The sequence below is a fragment of the Sciurus vulgaris genome, assembly GCF_902686455.1.
Source record: "Sciurus vulgaris genome assembly, chromosome: 4".
Lineage (NCBI taxonomy): Eukaryota > Metazoa > Chordata > Mammalia > Rodentia > Sciuridae > Sciurus > Sciurus vulgaris.
This window is the reverse complement of record NC_136464.1, coordinates 120,287,199-120,307,982: the sequence shown is the minus strand read 5'-3', so window position 1 is coordinate 120,307,982 and position 20,784 is coordinate 120,287,199. Positions and strand designations below refer to the sequence as shown.

At 34.8% G+C, this 20,784-nt stretch overlaps 1 protein-coding gene across 3 annotated transcripts in view; it reads right to left on the bottom strand.

The window, feature by feature from the left end:
- The window catches only part of DACH1 (dachshund family transcription factor 1), a 394,019-nt gene that overhangs the window by 175,114 nt on the left and 198,121 nt on the right, over window positions 1-20,784 (bottom strand). For all 3 annotated transcript variants that reach the window (XM_079138922.1, XM_079138923.1, XM_079138924.1), the window contains exon 3: window positions 6,052-6,213. In XM_079138922.1, coding sequence (XP_078995048.1) covers window positions 6,052-6,213 — 162 coding nt within the window. The remainder of the gene's footprint in view (window positions 1-6,051; window positions 6,214-20,784) is intronic.

Here is a 20,784-nt window from a genome sequence, read left to right as displayed (position 1 = left end):
AAATTACTACCTCTCTCAGGACCTATGTCTAAAGCCAATCTTCTTTTTAAACTTTTTTTTTTATAACAGAAACCAAATGACTACTGTAGACACTCTTAAATTCCCTGTCAATCGTTTCATTATAGCAGCATCATCTGTTTGAAAATATAAGCAATTCCCTCATCTAATTATAGGAAGGATTTGAGGTTCATTAACATTGCCAAGGCAGAGAATCCAATGTGCAACTGCAGAGCTCTGCTTGGTGGCCTGCATTCTCAGTTTCTTTTTATTTGCTTTCTCAAGGTCTCCAAGACTTTTTCCTGAAATCATAAAATTAATTTTTTCCTTCTAAATAGACACATGTGTTAGAAGAAAGGAAATGACTCCAGTGTAAACTGTTCTACTTCTGCAGGAATGGTTTTTTTGAAAAGATAAGGAGATGGTCAGCTGGGGAAGATTATTTTATCTCCCTATCTGCCTGTTTTTTGTTTTTTTTTTTTTTTTGTTGTTGTTGTTGTTGTTTTGTTTTGTTTTGTTTTTTTCCCATGTATTTGTTTGCTTGTGGTGGTTGGGGGACAGGAGTAGTAAAGAGTCAGGAATGCTTTTGAAGAACACATTATTAATCCAAAATTCAAATAATTTTTGTCTGAAATTCCAACATCCTTGTAAATCTTACAAGTTTGAGAAAAATGAAAAAGAATCATATATTTGGGTCCTGGGAAGTGTGTTCAGGTTTGTAGATCACTGCATTAGCATATGCTTGCCTATGTTCCAAAGTGTTCAGAAAGACAAAATATTGAAGTCTTAGGATTACTTCACTTCCTCAAAGAAATAACAGCAGTTAGGGGGGTATGACTATAGTTTAAACAATGAGATTTTCTTGGGACATCTGTTTTGAGATCACATTTTGAATAGATATGAACTCATTTCCTACGAAGCAAGCAATCTACTATTGTTGATAGCTGTTTACCAGTTCTATGAGTCAGATATTAGCTAGTGGCAAAGGTCCCTCTCAAATCCTCTGAGTATTTTTTAAACTGTGTAAATAGTGTTTTCCTTAAATGATATGTTAAGAGAAGTAAAAATGCAGTCTTTTCCTGCCTCTTAGTAAATTATTGTTCACAAAACTTTACATTTGGGAATAATATTTAATGCATTTTTTAAAGGCTTATTTCCTTTGTTGTCTTTAGTGAGGGGAGTAAGACACTAGGTTTAGCAAGAATTTAAATAACATAGATACTTTAAGAGATGCTCACTATGTCAATATTTATATAACATTTAAAAACCAGAAGTAAAATTAAGTTTCCTTTATTTAGACTCAGCCAATTGTGATTAATTTAGTATCCTCAAAAAATGTGCATAATGCCAAAAGACGATAAACAGATAAAACATAGTTATAGATACTATCAAATTGACCTTGGGTTCACCGGTTTTAAATTCGGCCTTTCCAATATCCCAGTTTCAATTTCCAAGCAGCATTTTTTAAGCTGGTTATGCAGATCAGTCCTTAAAGCAAAAAAATAGCAATTTATCTGGCCTGTATGTTGTGGATAGTGTTGCCACTAAAAAGAATCCAGGACATTTTTCCTTCTTATCTGCAATGTAGCTCATATCAGCCAACCTGTCACAAGATAGTACTTGATATAAACAAGAGATTGCTAAGACATCTCAGTAATCAATATCAGGATGGCTACAGTATGGAAACCCCAACCAGTGCATATCATTTGTCTCAGCATCTATTTCTATGGCCAAATGAAGCATTAATTCAAATCATAAATCTATGGTGATTTAAATCTGGGAATGAGCACCTGCCTGCTTTAATGATTTATTTTGTACATTTCAGTAAGCAGGAGATTTGTCCATATGAACTGACAGGTCACCTTCAGATGCCAGGAGCAGACTGTTTATCACCATGCAGACTAGCATCTCATCTTAGCAAGTAAATATTAAACTAAAAGAATCCAATTGATTGTGGATGAGGGAGAATGGCGACATGGCCATATATTTTACTCAGCATGCTGATGCCTCACTCAGATCTATCCTGAGGTCCTCACTTCTTCCTAAAGTGATCATTCTGTTGGAAAGATCTGAGCTCAAGGTTACGATGTAAAATTGGGGTATAAAATAATTATTCATCAGTACCAGAGATTTCTTTATACACCCTTTTTGGTCTAATTTTTAAGATTCATATTATGAACTGGAAAAGGTCATCCATAATGAAATTATGCTATCACCTCACCAAGCCAAATCAAGCCAAACCAAGTGAAAATAAAATCTATTTCCTGGGACTATAAGGTTTTATTTACGACCAAGAGGGAAAACAGTGCTCCTACAAAGGAAAACCTAAAATGTTTGACAGAACTTGTGAATCAGATGAGTAAAGGAAGTAAAAAGAGGCCTGAATTGACTTCAAAAATGTCACTGGATTTGGGCAAGACTGAGTACCAATGATACATCATTTAAGTAGCACCTCCCTGAAGGGTTTCACTACTTCAAAGAGCCAATTGATAGATTCATGAGAGCAGTAAGTCTGTGTACTGACACGGAGGGTTTGGAGATTCTTGGAATTCCTTCTAGAATTCATATTCTTCAATATCACTTCCTTACCATGTCATGATAACTAATTCTCCTGGGAGAGTCACCATGTCCTATTATGACTATTTATTCATCTTGCCCAGAGAGTGTATGCCCCTTGAGTTCTGGGCCTGCATTACATTATTTTTGTATTCTTCGAATGAGCTAAAATCAAACATACAACAAAATCCAAATGATATAAAAGCTGCTCCCCCCTCCCCCATTTTCTCACATGGCCTATAACTTAAGAAATACCTAGCAGAGGAAGAAGAAAACAGAGGAGGAAGCAGCTGATGGCAGTAAAATGAGGAAGGAAGTTCCCAGAAGGGCAAATTTAGAGAAATAGTAATAGCAAAAGCAATACCAAGACTCCAACCAAACAATGTGATAAGCAGACCTTGTAATAAATAATGGGATAATACTAAACACATCTTTTAATTCTCATGATGAAGACACTACTATTTAGACTATTTTCCAGATGTAGAATGTTAGACTCAAAAAGTTTACATAACTTTACAAAGTCACAGAGCAAATAATTATTAAACACTTACCAAGAGGCATGCATTGTCCTCTGAATGAAGAAGTCTGGGGCCAAATAAAATTGTTCAATTCAGCAAATGGTCTGATATGTGCAAGATCAACCCCCACCTTCTTTCCAACTCCCTCCTCCCTCCCTCACTCACTTCCCTTTTTCTCCAGGGAAATGTCTAGGGGTGGAGGTGGACATGAAGGCTAAGATCATAAATTGTAAACTCTCAGAGGACAACAGCACATGAGAATGGAATGAAAATGACAGTGATAAACTTTCTTCTCCCAAATCAGCTAAAGATACCTACAATAAAAATGACCTACATGTCTTGGGACTAGAAAATGGCACCAATGTTCATATATCTCAAAATATTAAAATCTAGGAAAATTTCTGCTTCTGGTTCAATAGTGAATGGTACATGTCAAAACTAAAAAGCAGTATAAATTATCAACAAAATACCTGAAAGGAAGAAAAGTGATTTGCTCTGACTAAAATATAGAGAAATTAAAATTATGTATATTTTAAGCCATTATGACAGGTTGTGTACCTAAATAATGAAAGTAAGCTACAATTTGTTCAGCAGGCAAATGGTATTAAACTATCAAATATTAAATGTATGCTAATGCTTACTTACAAGTCATGTTCCCCTTATCTTGTGTCTGTTAGTTCTCCAAAGCTTATCCCTTGCTCTGTTGCTCAAAAAAAATCAGAGGTAACATGTTTAACAAATTTTGCTTTAAAAGTCATTACATGACCTATTTGAAGAATTCTTCCCCAAAACCCAACTATCAAGAACAGCCTGTGGGCCTGGGGTTGTGGCTCAGTGGTAGGGCACTTGCCCAGCATGTGTGAGGCATTGGGTTCAATCCTCAGCACCACATATAAATAAATAAATGTCTATTGACAACTAAAATATTATATTTAAAAAATGTACTTAAAAAAAGAACAGCCAGGATAAAATGTCTATTAGAAAAATTTGAAAACAATCCAGATTACATTTTGGAATGATAGCCAAAATGTAGAGTGGTCAATAGAATATTTTTAAAAGTGTTCAGTATTCTCTGATTTTATAAGCCAAACAAAATACTTTTGTGTTAAGAAAATGTATCCTTAGAAGTTCTAAAAACAGAAGTGTAATTCTTTCATTTCACTTCAATACTGATTTAACTTTTTAAATTGATGTGTATAAACCATGACCTAAAAAAATCCTCTGCCCTCTAAGTCTTCTCCCTAAAATTAATTAGAAATGTGAGCAGTGGTATTTCCCTTAGTGCCTTTCAGTTTAGAGTCCTCTCTTTGGGCTGCCTTCCATGTCTTCACCTTTCCAAGAACTGCCACCACCACCTACTCTCAATTCAAACCATTGCTGCCAGTCATTTCCAACATTCCTCATGAGGTTCTGCTGAAAAGTTCTAGTTTTCCCCTTTTAACATTAGAAGCTGCCCTTTATCATCACGGAAGCATCAGGGATACGTTTTGTACTTTGTGTATATATTTCAAAATTACTGCCTATTCTACTATTCCTTTCTGGCATAAGTGTCTCGGAACTGTAGTGAAAACAATGATTAGTAAAACCCATAATATTCCTGCAGACACCTTTAAATGTGTCTTTTTAAAATTTTTATATTATCATCATCATCATCATCATCATCATCATTATTTTATAATGCTGGGGATCAAACCCAGGGCCTCACACATGCCAGGCAAATGTTCTACCACTGAGCTATATCCCTAGCCTCTTATCTATGTTTTAGTGGACCAAAAGCAGAGAGTTACTAATCATCTTACAAAATACTCTGTTAAAATGCTGCATTGAAAAGATAATTTAATTGAATTATCATGAATTTTTGTATTTTTCATAAGCAAACATTATATATGGTATCTTACACACATCTTTTAGAAACCAAATTTCCCTTGTTAAATTGTATTTTGAGCATGGTTTCTTCATTTTAAAGGAAAATAATACAGTGCAGTGACAGAATAAAACATTTTACTGTATCAATAGCCAGATGCTTGAGATTTCATTGTTATATTTCACAAAACAAATTACCCAAATATTCTGCAAAAGTAAAACTTTTATTTAGTTTATTTGTGGCAATTAATTTTCATTTCTTTTTCTCCATATGGCAGGAGAGGGAAAAAAAGTCAAGAAAAATTAAAGTTGTAGTTTTTAAAGGAGGGAGACATTGATAATGGTATTGGGTACAAAGAGTTTTTCAAAGTAATCCATATCCTTGGCTGCACATAAAAAGATTAAGTTTATGGTAGTCTTCCCCACACACGATTTTGTTTTTTGTTATTTCAGTTACCTGAATCAACTCTGCTTTGAAAATATTAAATGGAAAAATTCCAGAAATATGTAATTGATAACTCTTAGATAATTTTAGCATAGTACTTTATTATAATTGGTCTACTTTATTATTATTGTGAATCTCTTACTGTGCCTCATTTACAACAAACTTTACCATAGATATATGTATAACATAGTAATTATATGGAGTTTAATACTAATCCCTTGTGTTAGCCATCCTCTGGGGTCTTGAAGGCATCCCCATAATTTGGGGCAAGGCTACTGTATGTTTTGCTATTAATGGTAGTGCATTTCTTACTTGTTAAAAAATGCATTAAAAGAATGAAAACATAAAGTGTAGCACTGTGTATATTTGTCAACTTAACCTATACTCAATATTTTAGAATTCTGATTTTTAAAATTTATTTGATTTGTATTATAGGATGTTAATTGAATACTTATTGTAAAAGTTACAGACATAAGCTTGGTACTATAATAAGATAATATTGGTAAGTATTACTTAGAGTGCATGTTCTCAGAAAAGAAAAATGGAATCTTCAAAATATGCATTGTTTTCAAATTGAACATAACAATTTTTTGAAAGAGTAACAAATAGTTTTGTTCTAGCAAAGTAATTCCATAGCAAAGTGATCACAGTTTTAGTGAACATAAAACTTACCAACACTTGAATTCATGTCCCCATTTTCAGAATCTGCTCCATGTTGGTTATTACTGGCATGATAGTTGCTCATAGCTTCTAATTTGATTTTTTTCACCTTCATTGCTTCGGCAATAGCTGCATTGGTAGCAGCGGCAGCTGCTGCAGCTGCTGCTGTCAGACCTTAAAAGAATAAATTAAAAATGAGGTAATTCAAATTCTGATTTTTCATGTAATAGTCCATGTACTTCATATAACTCACATACAAACATACATTAGCATACCTGATTGCAACACTCTGATGACATATTCATTCCCAACTAGCCAATGAAGCAATGTTAATAAAAGGGGGAGAGAGCTTTCTTAACTTCCAAATTAAATATTAGCAGAAACATAATTTAAGACAGATATATAATCGTAGACATGTACCCAGACTATCTGTCAAAGACACAAATACGAACATGCTATTCCCTGTTTAAAATCCCCTACAGTTGCCTAAAAGGAGGGAAAAATCAGAACTGCTGGCTTAACCCATGAGGCCTTTATCTCAGGAGTACAAACCCACTTTCATCTCCCAAAGTTGCTTCATTGCCATATCATGCCACATTCAAGGTCTGTGGACATGCCACCATTTCCCATACACTAAATGCCTGCTCAAACCTGTTTTCCCACATGCCATTCCCTTTATGTGGAGTGATCTTGCTCTGGGACTCACTTGACTGACTTCTGATCCTCCAGTGAGATCCCACTCCTGTTGCGAATCTTGGCCCCCAGCTCCCTCCAGACACCCCCAGCTCCCAGCTGTGTTGATGTCTGTCTTATTCTCTCCTGGATCACATGTATACCTCTATTATTGTGTGTGCCATGCTGTACTGTAAATGTCTGTGCATCCACTAGATGATGACCTACTCCGTAGTGGGACCATGTGCTGCTACGCAGCTTGGTCTCCCCTGTGTTCAAGGTGCTCAAGAAGAATAATACATAACAAAAAATAATTTGATTCAGTTTTTTTAAAGTTTAAGTGATTTAAGTTACTTTGCAGACTAGGAAAACAGACATGGGATTTAAATCAGTACATTCTAGTCCTGGAGTTGACATTCTTAACCACTGTACTATGATGTTTCTCTAGAATAGCCCAGCTCTGTTCATCCAGAGAAAAACAGGTAGGGGTAGATTAGAAACAAAGTTTGAGACCAGATACTGGAAGATCAGAATCCTAAAACCACTCTATTTTGACTTTAAATATGTATATAGAGAGATAATAACCAGAGAACGTTTTTGAGCACAGAAGTGGTTTGTCTGCCTTAAATGTGTGAACTTTTATCAAGTCAATTTACTTTAGCCCAGCGCTCCTCCTTGCAAAATGACAATGGAATATATGAATACTTTCTCCTAATTCTAGAACTTTATCTCTGAGAGGATACATATCCTTGCCAGCACCCCTCACTGTATTCTTATAGCTACAGCTGCTTTAGTATTTCTAACTGCTGTGCTCCTGCTCTCTGGGAATTTATCTGTGTGATTTATTTCAACAGCCAGTTGGTAGATTAGAGACGGAGCACCCCTCTCCTCTTTTCCTCTCCACTAATCATCACTTCTAGTTACTATAGCAAATAAGTTGCAGCCCAAGAAATTACTAGGAAGTCTTTTTCTGTGAAAATTCCTACTACTTATTCAGACGGTAGGAGTATCTTTCACCTTCCTTTCAGATCAGCACAAAGAGGCCCTGACCATTTTCACCCCAACTCAACAAGACCTACAGATAGGATCTTTGCAGGGAAAACTGATCACCGCCCCTTAAAAGGCACTGAACTAAATTCAAAGAATTCATCGGGGTTTGGTCTGAGCATTCACTGCCTTTTAAGTCTCAACTTGAGCTGATTCTCTCATCTTCCTATGATTGAATTTTCTCCCCAATTACTCATTTCCTTCAAAGATGTTTCAGAACATTTTCTTTCCTGTTCTATTAAAATTCTAAGTCTGTTTCCCAGAAAATCTCTTCCTTGATTTTGCCTTGTCACCAATATGAACATCTCATTTGTCCCTTCTCTTGGTTGCCTGATGTTAAACTGTCCGCAGTTTACGATACTTCTCAGGCCTTTGTCTTTGATTAATGCTGTAAGCAAAACTTGTTCATAGTATTCAAACAATAAAGATAAACCCACAACTTGAGATATGATTGCTATTATCAAATAGATCCAAATCAAATTAAGTAACATGAAACATAGCTATGCATGAACTAGTCTAGGACAAGCCATAGGTCTTCCTGAGAATGGTTTCTTCTTCTGTAAAACCTTTCTGATACCAAACGGAAGACATTGGAATCAAATAAGATAAACTGCATAAGGAATTGCACATCATGGTTAATTAAAAACAAGGCAAGCTATACATTCTAGCTCCTCAGTAAGTTAGATCCAAACCTAGGTAGGATTTCTGCAGGATCTGTGGGCTGGCACAGCCACCTAAGTTAGGAGAATCATACTTGTCCTTACGTGACTGCATTAGCTCTTAACTTTTAAAACTCCATTTTGATAATTTTATTATTTAATAGCTGATCTACTTTATAAACCTCCTTTACTTTTCTGTCTGACAGTTTTTTCCAGTTTTGCATTTCTAATGCTATTCCAAACGTTGTCACATATACACACATGCATGCACACACATACATATATGTACTTGCATATTATTATGTAAAATACATAATAATAGTCCATTTTTAGTTCAGTTTTGGGAACACAGGAAGAAAACTGTGACGTAAGTGAGAGTTGCTGATTTTAGCTTTACTACCCCTCCTGGCCATATTATGGATTCTTCATTTTAGTTTGTTAATAGCTTTCAAATTGAAACCATTTCCTTCAATTCCACTGTCCCCTCAGTGCAAGCTTCCATGTTTTATATCTTTTTTCCATTTCCACTGCCCCTTCAGGGCAACCTTCCACGCTTTCTTCCCTAGACTACTGCAATAAACTCTTAACAGCTTCCACTTTCCCCACCTCCAATCTCTTACTCTTCATGCAGAAGTCAACATGACCTCATGAAAATGAACATCCGATCATGACATCCAATGCCTGTGCTTAGATTCGGTATGTCACATGGCTGTCAGGGCCCTTAGTGTTCAGTTCTCTGACAGTCAGTGTAAAATCATCTGCTCTCCCAGTACCACCTTGATCTATGTGCTCCACATACTTAGTCCTTTCATTTCCTCTTGTAGACCACATCATTCCTTCATTCAGGGTAGTCTTCATATTTTGTTCCTTTTTTTTTTTTTTTTTAACATCTTGCCTGAGACTTGCTTGTGCTTTCTGCATGTAATGGCTTAAATATTATTTCCTCAAAGAAGCAGGCTCAGATTCCTTGTTCTTCATTCTTTACTTAGGAAACAGTTATCAATCTTTCCAAGCTTAGTTTATTACTCATTCCTTTCCACAGTCATACCTGACTTTCCCCAACCCACCCCTCACACTGAATGCGGGTTCACCATCCCTAACTGTGCATCTGAATCAGCCATGGAGGTTTTTAAACCAAGCAAATAGCTACCATCTTAGACTCTGACCCAGAAGGTCTGAGATGGAGTCTCTGCATCTATGTATTTTTGGTTGATTTTACTGTACCATAGGTCATTTTTCAAAATTTTGTCTATTTATTTATTTATTCATTCTCTAGTAATTTTTATTATGCATTTGGACATGCCATACATAAACGAAGTGTAATTTCTCATTCTTCTGGCTGTACACATTGTAGAATCACAGCAGTTGTGTAACCATACATGCACATAGGGTAATAATGTCTGATTCATTCTACTATCCTTCATACCTTGGTATCCCCTCCCCTCCCTTCACTCCCCTCTGCCTAATCCAAAGTACCTCTATTTTTTCCCTAGTCACCCACTTATTGTGAATTAGCATCTGCATCCCATGAGTCATTTTAATATGAAATCTGAGTAGAACCAAGCAGTTGCTTGATCTCTATTTTTTTTTTTTTTTTTTTTTTTTCTTTTGAGGCCAGGTATTGGGGATGGAACTCAGGGGCACTTGACCACTGTGCCAGATCCCCAGCCCTATTTTGTACTTTATTTAGACACAGGGTCTCACTGAATTGCTTAGTGCCTGGTTTTTTTCTAAGGCTGGCTTTGAACTTGTGAACCTCTTCTCTCAGCCTCAGGAGCTGCAGGAATTACAGGAGTGTGCCACCGTGCCTGGCTTTGATCTCTTTCTGGAGCTTACTTTTTTTTTGGTGGGGAGGGGGTACAGCTCTAAGAGAATATCTTATGGAACTATTATTAAGTATTTCTGATGGAATTATGGCTAGCTCCTCCAACTACATTATAGCACCAAAGGGGTAGAAATACTTTCTTAGTTTATGGATCCTAGACATCTATCACGATGTTTGGCACAGATTGTCCCTGAATGAAAACAATAATTCTCAAACCAGCTTACTTGCGGAGACAGGAGAAATACAGTAGTTATTTTGACAATGTCAATGAAAAGTAATTTAACCCATTTGTTTTTCTGTTACAATAAATGTGAATATAGTAGGAGTAACAAATGTCATTAATTTAATATAAAATCATGACTCTTCATAGGTCCATCTTGCCTAGGGCTGGTGAAGATCACAAAATGTTCATCCAACTCCACCCCCACACATTTATTATAGTTCCTTTTTGTTTCTTACAAATCTCCAATATAATTCTCAGACCCTCTTCCATTTGTTTTCCCTAGTAAAATTTAGTTTACAATCTATGCTCTAGCCTTCAATACAGGTTCCATTGTGTAGGTCATTCCCTAATTGAAATAGCCTTAAGGAAAGAAAAGAAAGTGTAAGAAAACAATTCAAGTCTTTGGCCTATCTTACATAGAGAATTCAAACTCTGATGACATTTTCTATTCAATTAAGGATTACCCACTGGTGTAAACACTGGTGACACATAATGTTTACCACACACTCTTTTTTTTTATTATTGTAAACAAATGGGATAGATGCCTTTCAATTGACGAATGTATAAAGAAACTGTGGTATATATATATATACAATGGAATATTACTCAGCCATAAAGAATGATAAAATTATGGCATTTACAGGCAAATGGATGAAATTGGAGAATACCACACACTCTTAAACTCCCTTTGTAACCCTATTCTCACTTGTCAGACTTCTCTCCTTGCCTCAGACTCCTGGAGAATTTTCCCAACCCTGAAGTGCCTTATATTGTAAATTACCACTACTTTTAACTCTGCCCAAACAAAACAACCCATTTTGACCTCAGAACTAGATAATTTAGTATTTCTCAAAGTATACACTTTTCATAAGTTTTTTTTATTCATTGGAGGATATTTTTTTAATTTATAGGTAAAAATATAATCTAGAGAAAAACACAAGTCAACATTTACATAGAATATCTGTACCTCAGAAAGATACTTATTAAATAATCAGATCATCATCACAGTGACTTTCAAAAGTGAATATGCTGAAAACAAAACAACAACAAAAATAAAATTAAAAACAGGGGAGCTTGTTAAAATACAAACTCAAGTGATCATCAAATAATCTAAGGGCAGTGAGCATTGGAACCAACTTGTTGAAAGGCAAATGATTGTATCAAAATGATCAAAATAGAAGATAAGTAGATGATATATATTATGAACAAATAAATCGTCTCTCACACTAAGAAATGATTAACCCACCCATTATATTTTATACTCCAAGATTTATAGTACCTCATACACCAAGACAAAACATATACTGAACTAAGTCAAATGTAGAATAATTTTAATTTGTATAATAATATCATTTCCATCTTTCCAGATGTGAAATGCCCATAAAAACTTAAATTGGGCAACAAATATACTACTTATGGTAAGTTTTCAAATAAATCTTATATTCTTGGTATTCTTTAAAGTAATAGTGAATGATTAGAGTGTTTTAAATATATATGCATATATTTTACATATACATGAAAATACATATAAAAGATATATAAGCTATAGTTTATGATTTTCGACCTATTTTAGTGCACCTATGTCAATTTCACTGAAATAGCCATAAAATTTAAATATTTGGAATTTAATGGGTTCACTTCACTTCTAAAAAAGTTGTAAAAATTCAATTTTATCATCAGCAATGAGGAAATTTCACATGTATTTTAAAGTCCTTCTCTCTGGTAAAGACAATGGATTTAGAAATGCTTTGTTTTAAAACCATTCTTTTCCTCAGACAAAGCATAACAGGTCACATAGTATGCAGTCATAGACCTCCCATCGTTCTTCAGGAAAGGGACCCCACATCACACAAAGGTTAGTATCCCATAAGCCTTATGTGATATAAAAATATTTAGGTTTCTTTTTCTTTCCTATTTGATCACAACCAACTTTATCACTTGCAATTTAAAGGAATAAGTAGATCTTTACAAAGTACTTAGAAACATGATTTGTCATATTATTGCATGAATTATGATGGAAACACATTGTTGTACGCTCCATTCCGCTTTGCTCCTTGAAAGCATGTGCTATGTTATTTTAAAAACTGGCTCTTGTTAAAAATGTGTGTCCTAGCTAATCAATTTCTTTTACTTTTCTTTTTCAATGCTTCACTAAAGTCCTCCAAAATTCCTATGGATTTAGTTACCAACATAGAAGTTACTGATTATCCAAGCTTGCTATTATGTAAAGAAAATGTACAATATAGCAGTTGAAGAAAATACTCTGAAGAGCCACACAAACTTTGGACAAAATGCATCAAATTTATTTTGTATAGGACACCAAGTTTTATACTGTTCTGGGCTTCCAAAAATCTCATCTCTAAAACTAGGGAAAATTCTGACCTCACAGGAGTGTCAGGGAGACTTACTGTGGAAAAACTATGTGCAACAGCCTGGATAATTTTAAGCCTGCCACACATCATAACTGATCTTGTGAAATAATGCCCAATATCCATCATGTCCTTATGTTTAGTTGTACCTTTGTTCTGTTACTCACAAAAATGTAAATATGACAAAAAGTACTTAACAGCATAAAACGCAAATTTAGCCATGGATAAAAACCATGTTTTGGATGGATATCTAAAAATCATGTTTCTAGCAAATCATTTGATTTAGCTGCCTACATTGATCAAATTTATCATAAAATCACTAAATCTTCACTCTGTGATGTATTTGTACAAAGCCTTTGCTATTTCAAATTCAGTATCCTAAAACCAGTGCATAAGATGTATCTTTTGGAAGGTAAGCAGACATTGTTCCCATTTAGGAATGTTATTTTACTTTATCTAGAGACAGCAGTTTTCTTCTGCTTTCAACTTTTATTAAAACAGTCTTTAAATTCTTCAAATGCCATTAAGCAATCCTGATAACTCTTTAAAAAAGGAAAAGTATCCCCATTCTATTAATTTCAAGTAAGTTAGTGCCCTTAGTTATAAATAGAAGATTACAACTGTAGATTATAAATATCAATAAAAGAGACATATTGCTGTCAAATTCTTTCTCTGATCTGTTTGTTTGCTCATTAACTTGAAAGGTCCAATCTTTGATCTTTGGTTTCAAAGACATCAAGATGACTTCCAAATGTTTGATATGTTGTCTACTTTTACACTGCATTCCATATAAAATGCATTTCCCAAAACCTAATGGTTGAATAAAATGGGTTACATCCAAGAGATGGTAAGTATTCAAACCTTCCAAATTATAGACTTTTTATGAGTCTGTTACTTTACTCAAATTTAGAAGAAACCAGATTAAACATGCAGTAGATTATAACCAATGGTAGTTATTATTAATATTCTGGAATTGATAAGTTATTTATGTCTGGCATTCTTCCTACTGATTATTCAGGGAGACAGGCGGCTTATAAATATCTCATCACTCCACCGTCACAGAAATTTCATCGACAGTGCTCATGCACAGCTATTAGCAATATGAATCTAACCATTACAAGAAGGAGGAAAATCGAACATGTGGCATTAATACGCAGTCCTGGTTCCTAACCATCTGATAGGCAGATGGTGTGAAGCGGATTCTCCAGCTGAAATGAAGGGGCACATCATTTAAAACCTTGTTTGCATTCTAACTGATATCAGTGCCATATTGATATACATGATACATCATGGCAGTATTTGAACAATCTAGTTTGTTTCAGTCATAAATGTTTACAGCCTTGTTTTTTTAATCTTATAAGCATGTTCAGAAGAGTGTATTTTTAATTTATGAAACCTATTGTTTACTTCTGTTGAACTAGAAGATTAGTGGAAAGCAAGAATATTAAATTACTTCAACCAGAGCAATATAACCAAGACAGATGAATAAAGTGGGTTTCTATTTTCAATAAGGATGTTAGTAAAGGAATTTTAAAATTAGCCCAGGCATTTTGTGCATTAAATACATTTATTCATTTAAACCTTCCAGCTATTTTTTCCCCAAGTGCCATACAGAGAAACTTAATGCTTTACATAGTCATTCATTTAAAACTCTCACTGTGTGCAATTAATCTTGTCTAACAATTCAATTCAGAAAGTAAAACATCAAAAAGCATAGTTCAATTCAACAGTCATTACTGTGAAGTAATCTTTCTGCTCCTGACAGTTCCTATAGATGCTTTGCGAAACTATGTTGAAGGTGCATTGTATGCTCCATATGAGTTTGAATTACAACTCAATTGAAATCTCTCCAAGTCTTAAGAACTCTTGGCTCGGTATAACTTGAAAACATCAGTACCTTTTTTTTTTCACCCTGCTTTCTTCCTATCCTTATTTAAATACTGGCTGTCCAAAACCTGACACTTATTTTCAATTATGTTATTTCTTAATGCTTTCTAAATAAATGAAAATTGTGAGTGAACCATGCCTGTCCCCACTCTTGAATGCTTAAATAATAGAAAGGATTCATGACAAGAATAAGTAAATTAACTGTAAATTTGGTTAGACTGGAGATTTTCAGTGTGAACTTGTCTCTTAATGTCCATTAGACTGACTTTTCTTGCCCTTTGTAACACATTTGTATTCTGCAGAGAAAAGGAAAATTGATCCTTAAGGCCACTAATGGAAACACTCCCTATACCAGTTTTCAGGTTTTCAATTGATTAAATTAGATTTTTAAAATATTTGCATTGATGACAACAACAAAACCCCACTGATTTGGAAAAACATATAGTAAGAAATACGTTATTATTAGTAGATTGATAATGACTGATAAATCAAATAGATATTAGATTTAGCATTCTTTTTCTGAATAGCTTAAAAGCCCAGTTTCCTAGAGAGAAGGGGTTATAGCAGCAGTCAAGTCAGAAGGAGGGAACACCATGGGGATGTCATTTGGCCTTGTGTAAGTCACTGAGCGATTTCCATGGACGTTTCTGAAAAGCTCACCTTGTGATCACTGACTCATAGAAACAGGCTGAAACATAATCAATACAAAATTTAAATTTGGTTTTCAGTAAAATGTCAACTAATTATACAAAGTTGAACTTGGCACAAGATCTTGAATAGACATCATTTATTTCACCTTTAATATTACTACCATTAGAAAAATATTTCTAAGTCACCACTTGGATAGACCTTTAACAACATGAGGAATAAAAAGACTTTAACTAGTGTGACCCTTTTGTCTTACTAATGATGAAACTTAAGGGCATTAGGGTTAATTGTTTTTATAAAGTCACACCATTAAATAATGATAGAGAAATCACAGTTCCTCTAACTCCCAGTTCAGCATTGACCACACTGACTCTGTCAATAAATGGAAAAAGAAAAGTACAGAATACCCTAAACTATGTAGTCTTTGAAAGAAAATGACCCCTTTTGCTCCAGTAGTTTATGGATTAAGAAGTCTAGGTTATAGACACTCAGAGGATGTCACAAATATTAGTTGAGCCCATTTAGAAATCCAATCTAAATGTTCGTTTGTGATTAAGTTTTACATGATTTAGAATATCTTTGTTACAGAAATAATGGCCATTCATCTTTATGCACAAAACTTTTAATCTGTAGTATTTGTGAAATATAAAATTCGGAATATTTTCCTGAATTTTATTTCATACATACAGCAAAACATAAAGAGAGAGAAAGAGAAAAGTAAATAAATTATTCTCCTCTGCAAAGTTTCAAAATGAAACAATTTATAACTATAAACAACTTGAAACAGTCAAACATTAATTTTCTTTGAAGTATTCCATTTATTATACTTTTCTATTCTCTGATAAAATAGGCACTAGCTACCCCCATGTTGATCTAAAGCCCAGCATTTATTACTACCTGTATCAAGCAAAATCACTCAATTAATGGACCCCAGGGAGCTGGCTCTCACTAGCATGAGAGTGACTGACAGTGCATGATAGTCCAAAAGGATGTTTTTGAAGCAGCTACTTGTTACTACTGGTGACAGTTCATGCACTATAATAAGTGAAAAGAGGGCATGGTGTCATAAGTTTAATTTCCTACAAAAGAATAACATCATCAGCATTTTAGCTTAAAGATAATCTCCCCAAATGTTCTACTTTTGTCACTATCACATAAATCCTGTACTAAATCCTTTGATACTTCAATAAGTCTTCCTTGTTTTTCTTTTTCCAGAATCCAGGTATCATATGGTGCCCTGTCAGTGTAGTATGGTTGGTGAGAAGAGGAGAGAAATGAAAAGAAAAAAAAAAGAGACACAGGTATCAATTTCCATCTAGGCCTTGCTTAGGAAGTTTATCCAACTGACGTGGGACTACTGGAATGATGTGGTTACAGCAGTTCTCTGACACAGTGATATAAACTTTTTGAAGGAATAGACTCATGAAGGAAATGTATTCATGTAGTTACAAAGATATCCAGCAAGCGGATGCATTTTCCTTCCTTCTAAACTGAGGTCAGGGTCTGGGTGAGTTGAGAATAACATACAAGCACAATCCCTAAGTAACAGGAAGAACAAAGAGTGTTGTGGTGGAGACTCACGCATTCTTCGCCATCAGGAGGTTCTTGCATGTATATCCACATCATTTATTCTCCATCGTCAGCAAGGTGGGTGTTTTCCTCATTGGGTTACAAGGACAATCCAAATGATGAGAGTACTTGGAAAGTAGGTTTTGGGTTGTAATTTTAAAACTGGACCATGGAAAAGAACAATCCTGATCAATTTAGAAAAATAAATACTACCATGTAATAGAGAGGATTCAAAGGAAATAAGGGTGGCATCAAATGATTGTCATCTATCTCCTAGAAGGTGGCATGGTAAAAGTAAATGAAGGCTTTTTCTTGGCACAATTTTGTAATCCTGGTCAAGTTAGTTAATTCTTTGAGCATAAGGTAGGCAAATTATTTAGATTGATTATGATGTGACCTACATCATTTTTTTAAAGAATAAATGCTGTTCAGGTTTAATATTATTGCTCATAAAAGGTTTGACTGATGTATTCAATGCAGCTCATTGAAGAGAATGCTAGGGAAGGATTACCAACACTTGGTGTTATACTACTCACTTCTCCTTTTTGTTGCAAAAAGAGTCACTTGAGCTGGGCATGGTAGTGCATGCCTGAAATCCCAGCAGCTCCGGAGGCTGAGACAGGAGGATGGTGAATTCAAAGCCAGCCTCAGCAATGGCGGGACACTAAACAACTCAGTGAGACCCTGTCTCTAAATAAAATACAAAGTAGGGCTGGGGCTGGGGCTCAGGGGTCAAGTATTCCTGAGTTCAATCCCTAGTACAAAAAAAAAAAAAAAAAAAGTAACTCAAAGAGAAAGAGATATTTAATACCTAAGAAATATGACAATTTCATTTTCTGAAAGAGCTTTTCACTTTGTTTCAAAACACCAGTACGTCTTAGAAACTCCTCAACTTTCCTCACATCTCTTCCTTTTAGGAGCAATGTCAGTAGCTGTACTGATCCAATGGCTTCTCTTGACCTAATTTGTGTTGCACTATGAGATTCTATTAAAAGAAACTAAATCACTGCAGTAGATTTATTCACCTTAAATAATTTAAGCTAATTGAAAAAGAACCAAACTAAGACACTTCTCTCAAGCATTCAATTTCTGCATGTCAATTAGTAATTTAAACAACCAGCTAATCACAACAGCTTTGTGAGAAACGCAGACCTGTCCTATGTACACATCTCACTACCTCCACCGAGCTGAAGATGGAAGTAAACATCACTTCTGTTTCTGCAAGTATGCATGTCTCCTCTGTAGTAAGTAATCCCAATAAAATGTTTTCATTATTGAATTTGAGATTTTTCTCACTTTTTCTAAATAATTTTGAAAAAAAAAAAGAAAAATGAAGGAAATATCTGGAAAGTTTATATTTAATCACTGTTTTGACAGTAGTTATGGCATTTCAAATTTATACTATGACCTAAGTTTAAAAATTTTAAAACATTATCGTTATCCTCAGAGGTTACTACATCATAATAATCAGAGACTGAGCTCCTATAGGTTGGTTTGAAAACAAAGAACCACTTTAATATTATTATTATATATTATCACTATTACATTTCTTCTTCATCTTAAAGTTGTTAAATACTACCTTAATTCATATTAATAGTGCCACTTCATGTTATTGCAAATTATAAGATTCTAATTGTCTCATTATTTGGAAATTCATTTGTAAAATTGGTGCTCTTTTTTCTCGTACACTTAATTTTATAATTCAGCTGTTTGTAATGCCTAGAATATGTGACACAGCCACATGCATGAGTCCTATAAAGTTTCAAAAGCTTTCTGCAACACTTTTACCATACATCTTCCTTATGAGAATTAGAAAATGCAAACATAACTTTATCTTGGAAGGAAAGCCTTTTGAAATATTGTTAAAGTGCATACTGAATAAAGACAACACACTTAAGCGGACTTTCCCCCCTTTAAACAGCATTCATCTTTTCAAAAGCAATAGATTCTCAGTCCACACGGAGTCTGCTGCATTATTCATTTCGTGTGCAACCTCATGCTGGACCATAAATTGTTACTTTATCTAATCAAAGGAGACTTAACTCTACAGAAGGTCAAAGGTTTAATTTTGTGAAGTATTATCTTACGCTATGAGTTTAACCGAAAAATAGAAGAAGAAAAACAGCCAAGAAACTGGTAATAAATGAACCTTTATTGCCTCAGGCATTGGCCTAGTTAATAAACTTTCATTGAAGGTTTCTTTCAACTGTTACGGACAATGAGAGGGAAAAAAAATCTTAAATTACAGCCATGTGTGACTTTTAAAGCAGTCATTCTTTTTTATCTCAACCTCCTTAGCTCAGGGAGAAAAAAATAAAAAAGACAAAGAGAGATTGTCTTCGATCTCTTAACCAAAAATGTATGTTTCTAAACAGATGAAAAAGTGCAGATAAACTTTTCTAAAAGCAGAGGTCAGCTTTGAACAATATTTTTAAAAATGCATTCTTTAGGTGTTGAATCTTAAAGAATGATCTCTTTAGTTCAGTGTAAAACTACAAAAGAGAGAAGGAGGAGGACATCATTTCTTCCCCATAATTCTAAACTCTTAAATTGTCGTCTCCTGCTTAGCAAGACATAATGTCTTATAATCTCACCATTAATGCACTGTGCATCGGAGTTTTAATATTAATTAAATGCATTGCAAGTAAGATGTTATCTACGTACTATCTGACCTGTTTTACTGCATAAGTCCTTCTATTTTTAGAAGCAAAAACACTGGTAGAAATTTACTTTGTTGATAGGCAATTAAAAATTTTAAGAGGAACAATTATATCTCTTTAGCTGAGGCTCTCAACCAACCATCCTCTAGGTATAGTTTTTACTTCACTGTTTTCTGGAGAAGTAGATGAACTGAGTTCTTCTGAATTATATTCTATTTTTTCAGGAGGCACTCTGTTAAGGAAGAAAGTTACCATGGCGTCAATTACAACTTCTTGATTTTGCACACGGAAGCATAAATAAGGCAGATCCTTGTGTCACTGACAGAGTTCATATATTAGCTGTGGGAAAGGGAAGAAGTAGTGATCTGCATCTTACCTCAGACATTCTCAAATGGAAAGGGGAAGAGAGCTGACTGTTTCCTCCTAGCAGGACACCCCTTGCTGGGTTCCACCCCCCCCCCAAATCACAAAGCTCTCAGCAGGGCACCCCACCTTCTTCCCACTCAGCAGCATTCCAACAGAACTGGGGCTCTACTTCATGCAAGGGACATGTCCCCAGGATGCTATCTTGGCCACCTTTGAATCTGAACATGATGGCTTCTTACACAAGCAGCACCAGGTGAGAGCAGGACCAGGCTCCCTACTAAGAAATACACTCTGCACAGCTGGGGGGCAGCGAGTTCTACTGGGGTCAAGGATGAAGCACGTTTCTACCAGCAGTTCTGCCTCTTTCTGTTTTTGCCAAGAAGAGCTGAAAGACTTCTCAGAGAGAAAAATACAGAGGTTAAAGACTATCTCACTCAAATTCTGAAAGGGAAAAAAAATCAAGTTCTATGCATAGAATAATAAGGACCAAAACATAGGATTTTTTAAAAATACGGTTAAACCTGCTTACCAAAGTCTGAAGCAAATTGAGACAGAGTTTTTGTTATTTAGAAAAGTTTTAGAATCGATGAATGGATTTTAATTTCATGTAAGAAACCATAAGGTCCAAAGAGTGATTGACAATATGATTTTTTACCCCACTTTATTTTCTATCTACTTTGTACAAATTATAGTCAGAAACCTAAAGAACAGTGAAGAAAAATGAAGAAATGTCAGCTACTTCCTAGAAAAGAAACAGTATATGAGTGTGTATAGCAAATATTTTGTCCGTGTGTGTATACATATATATATACACACATAC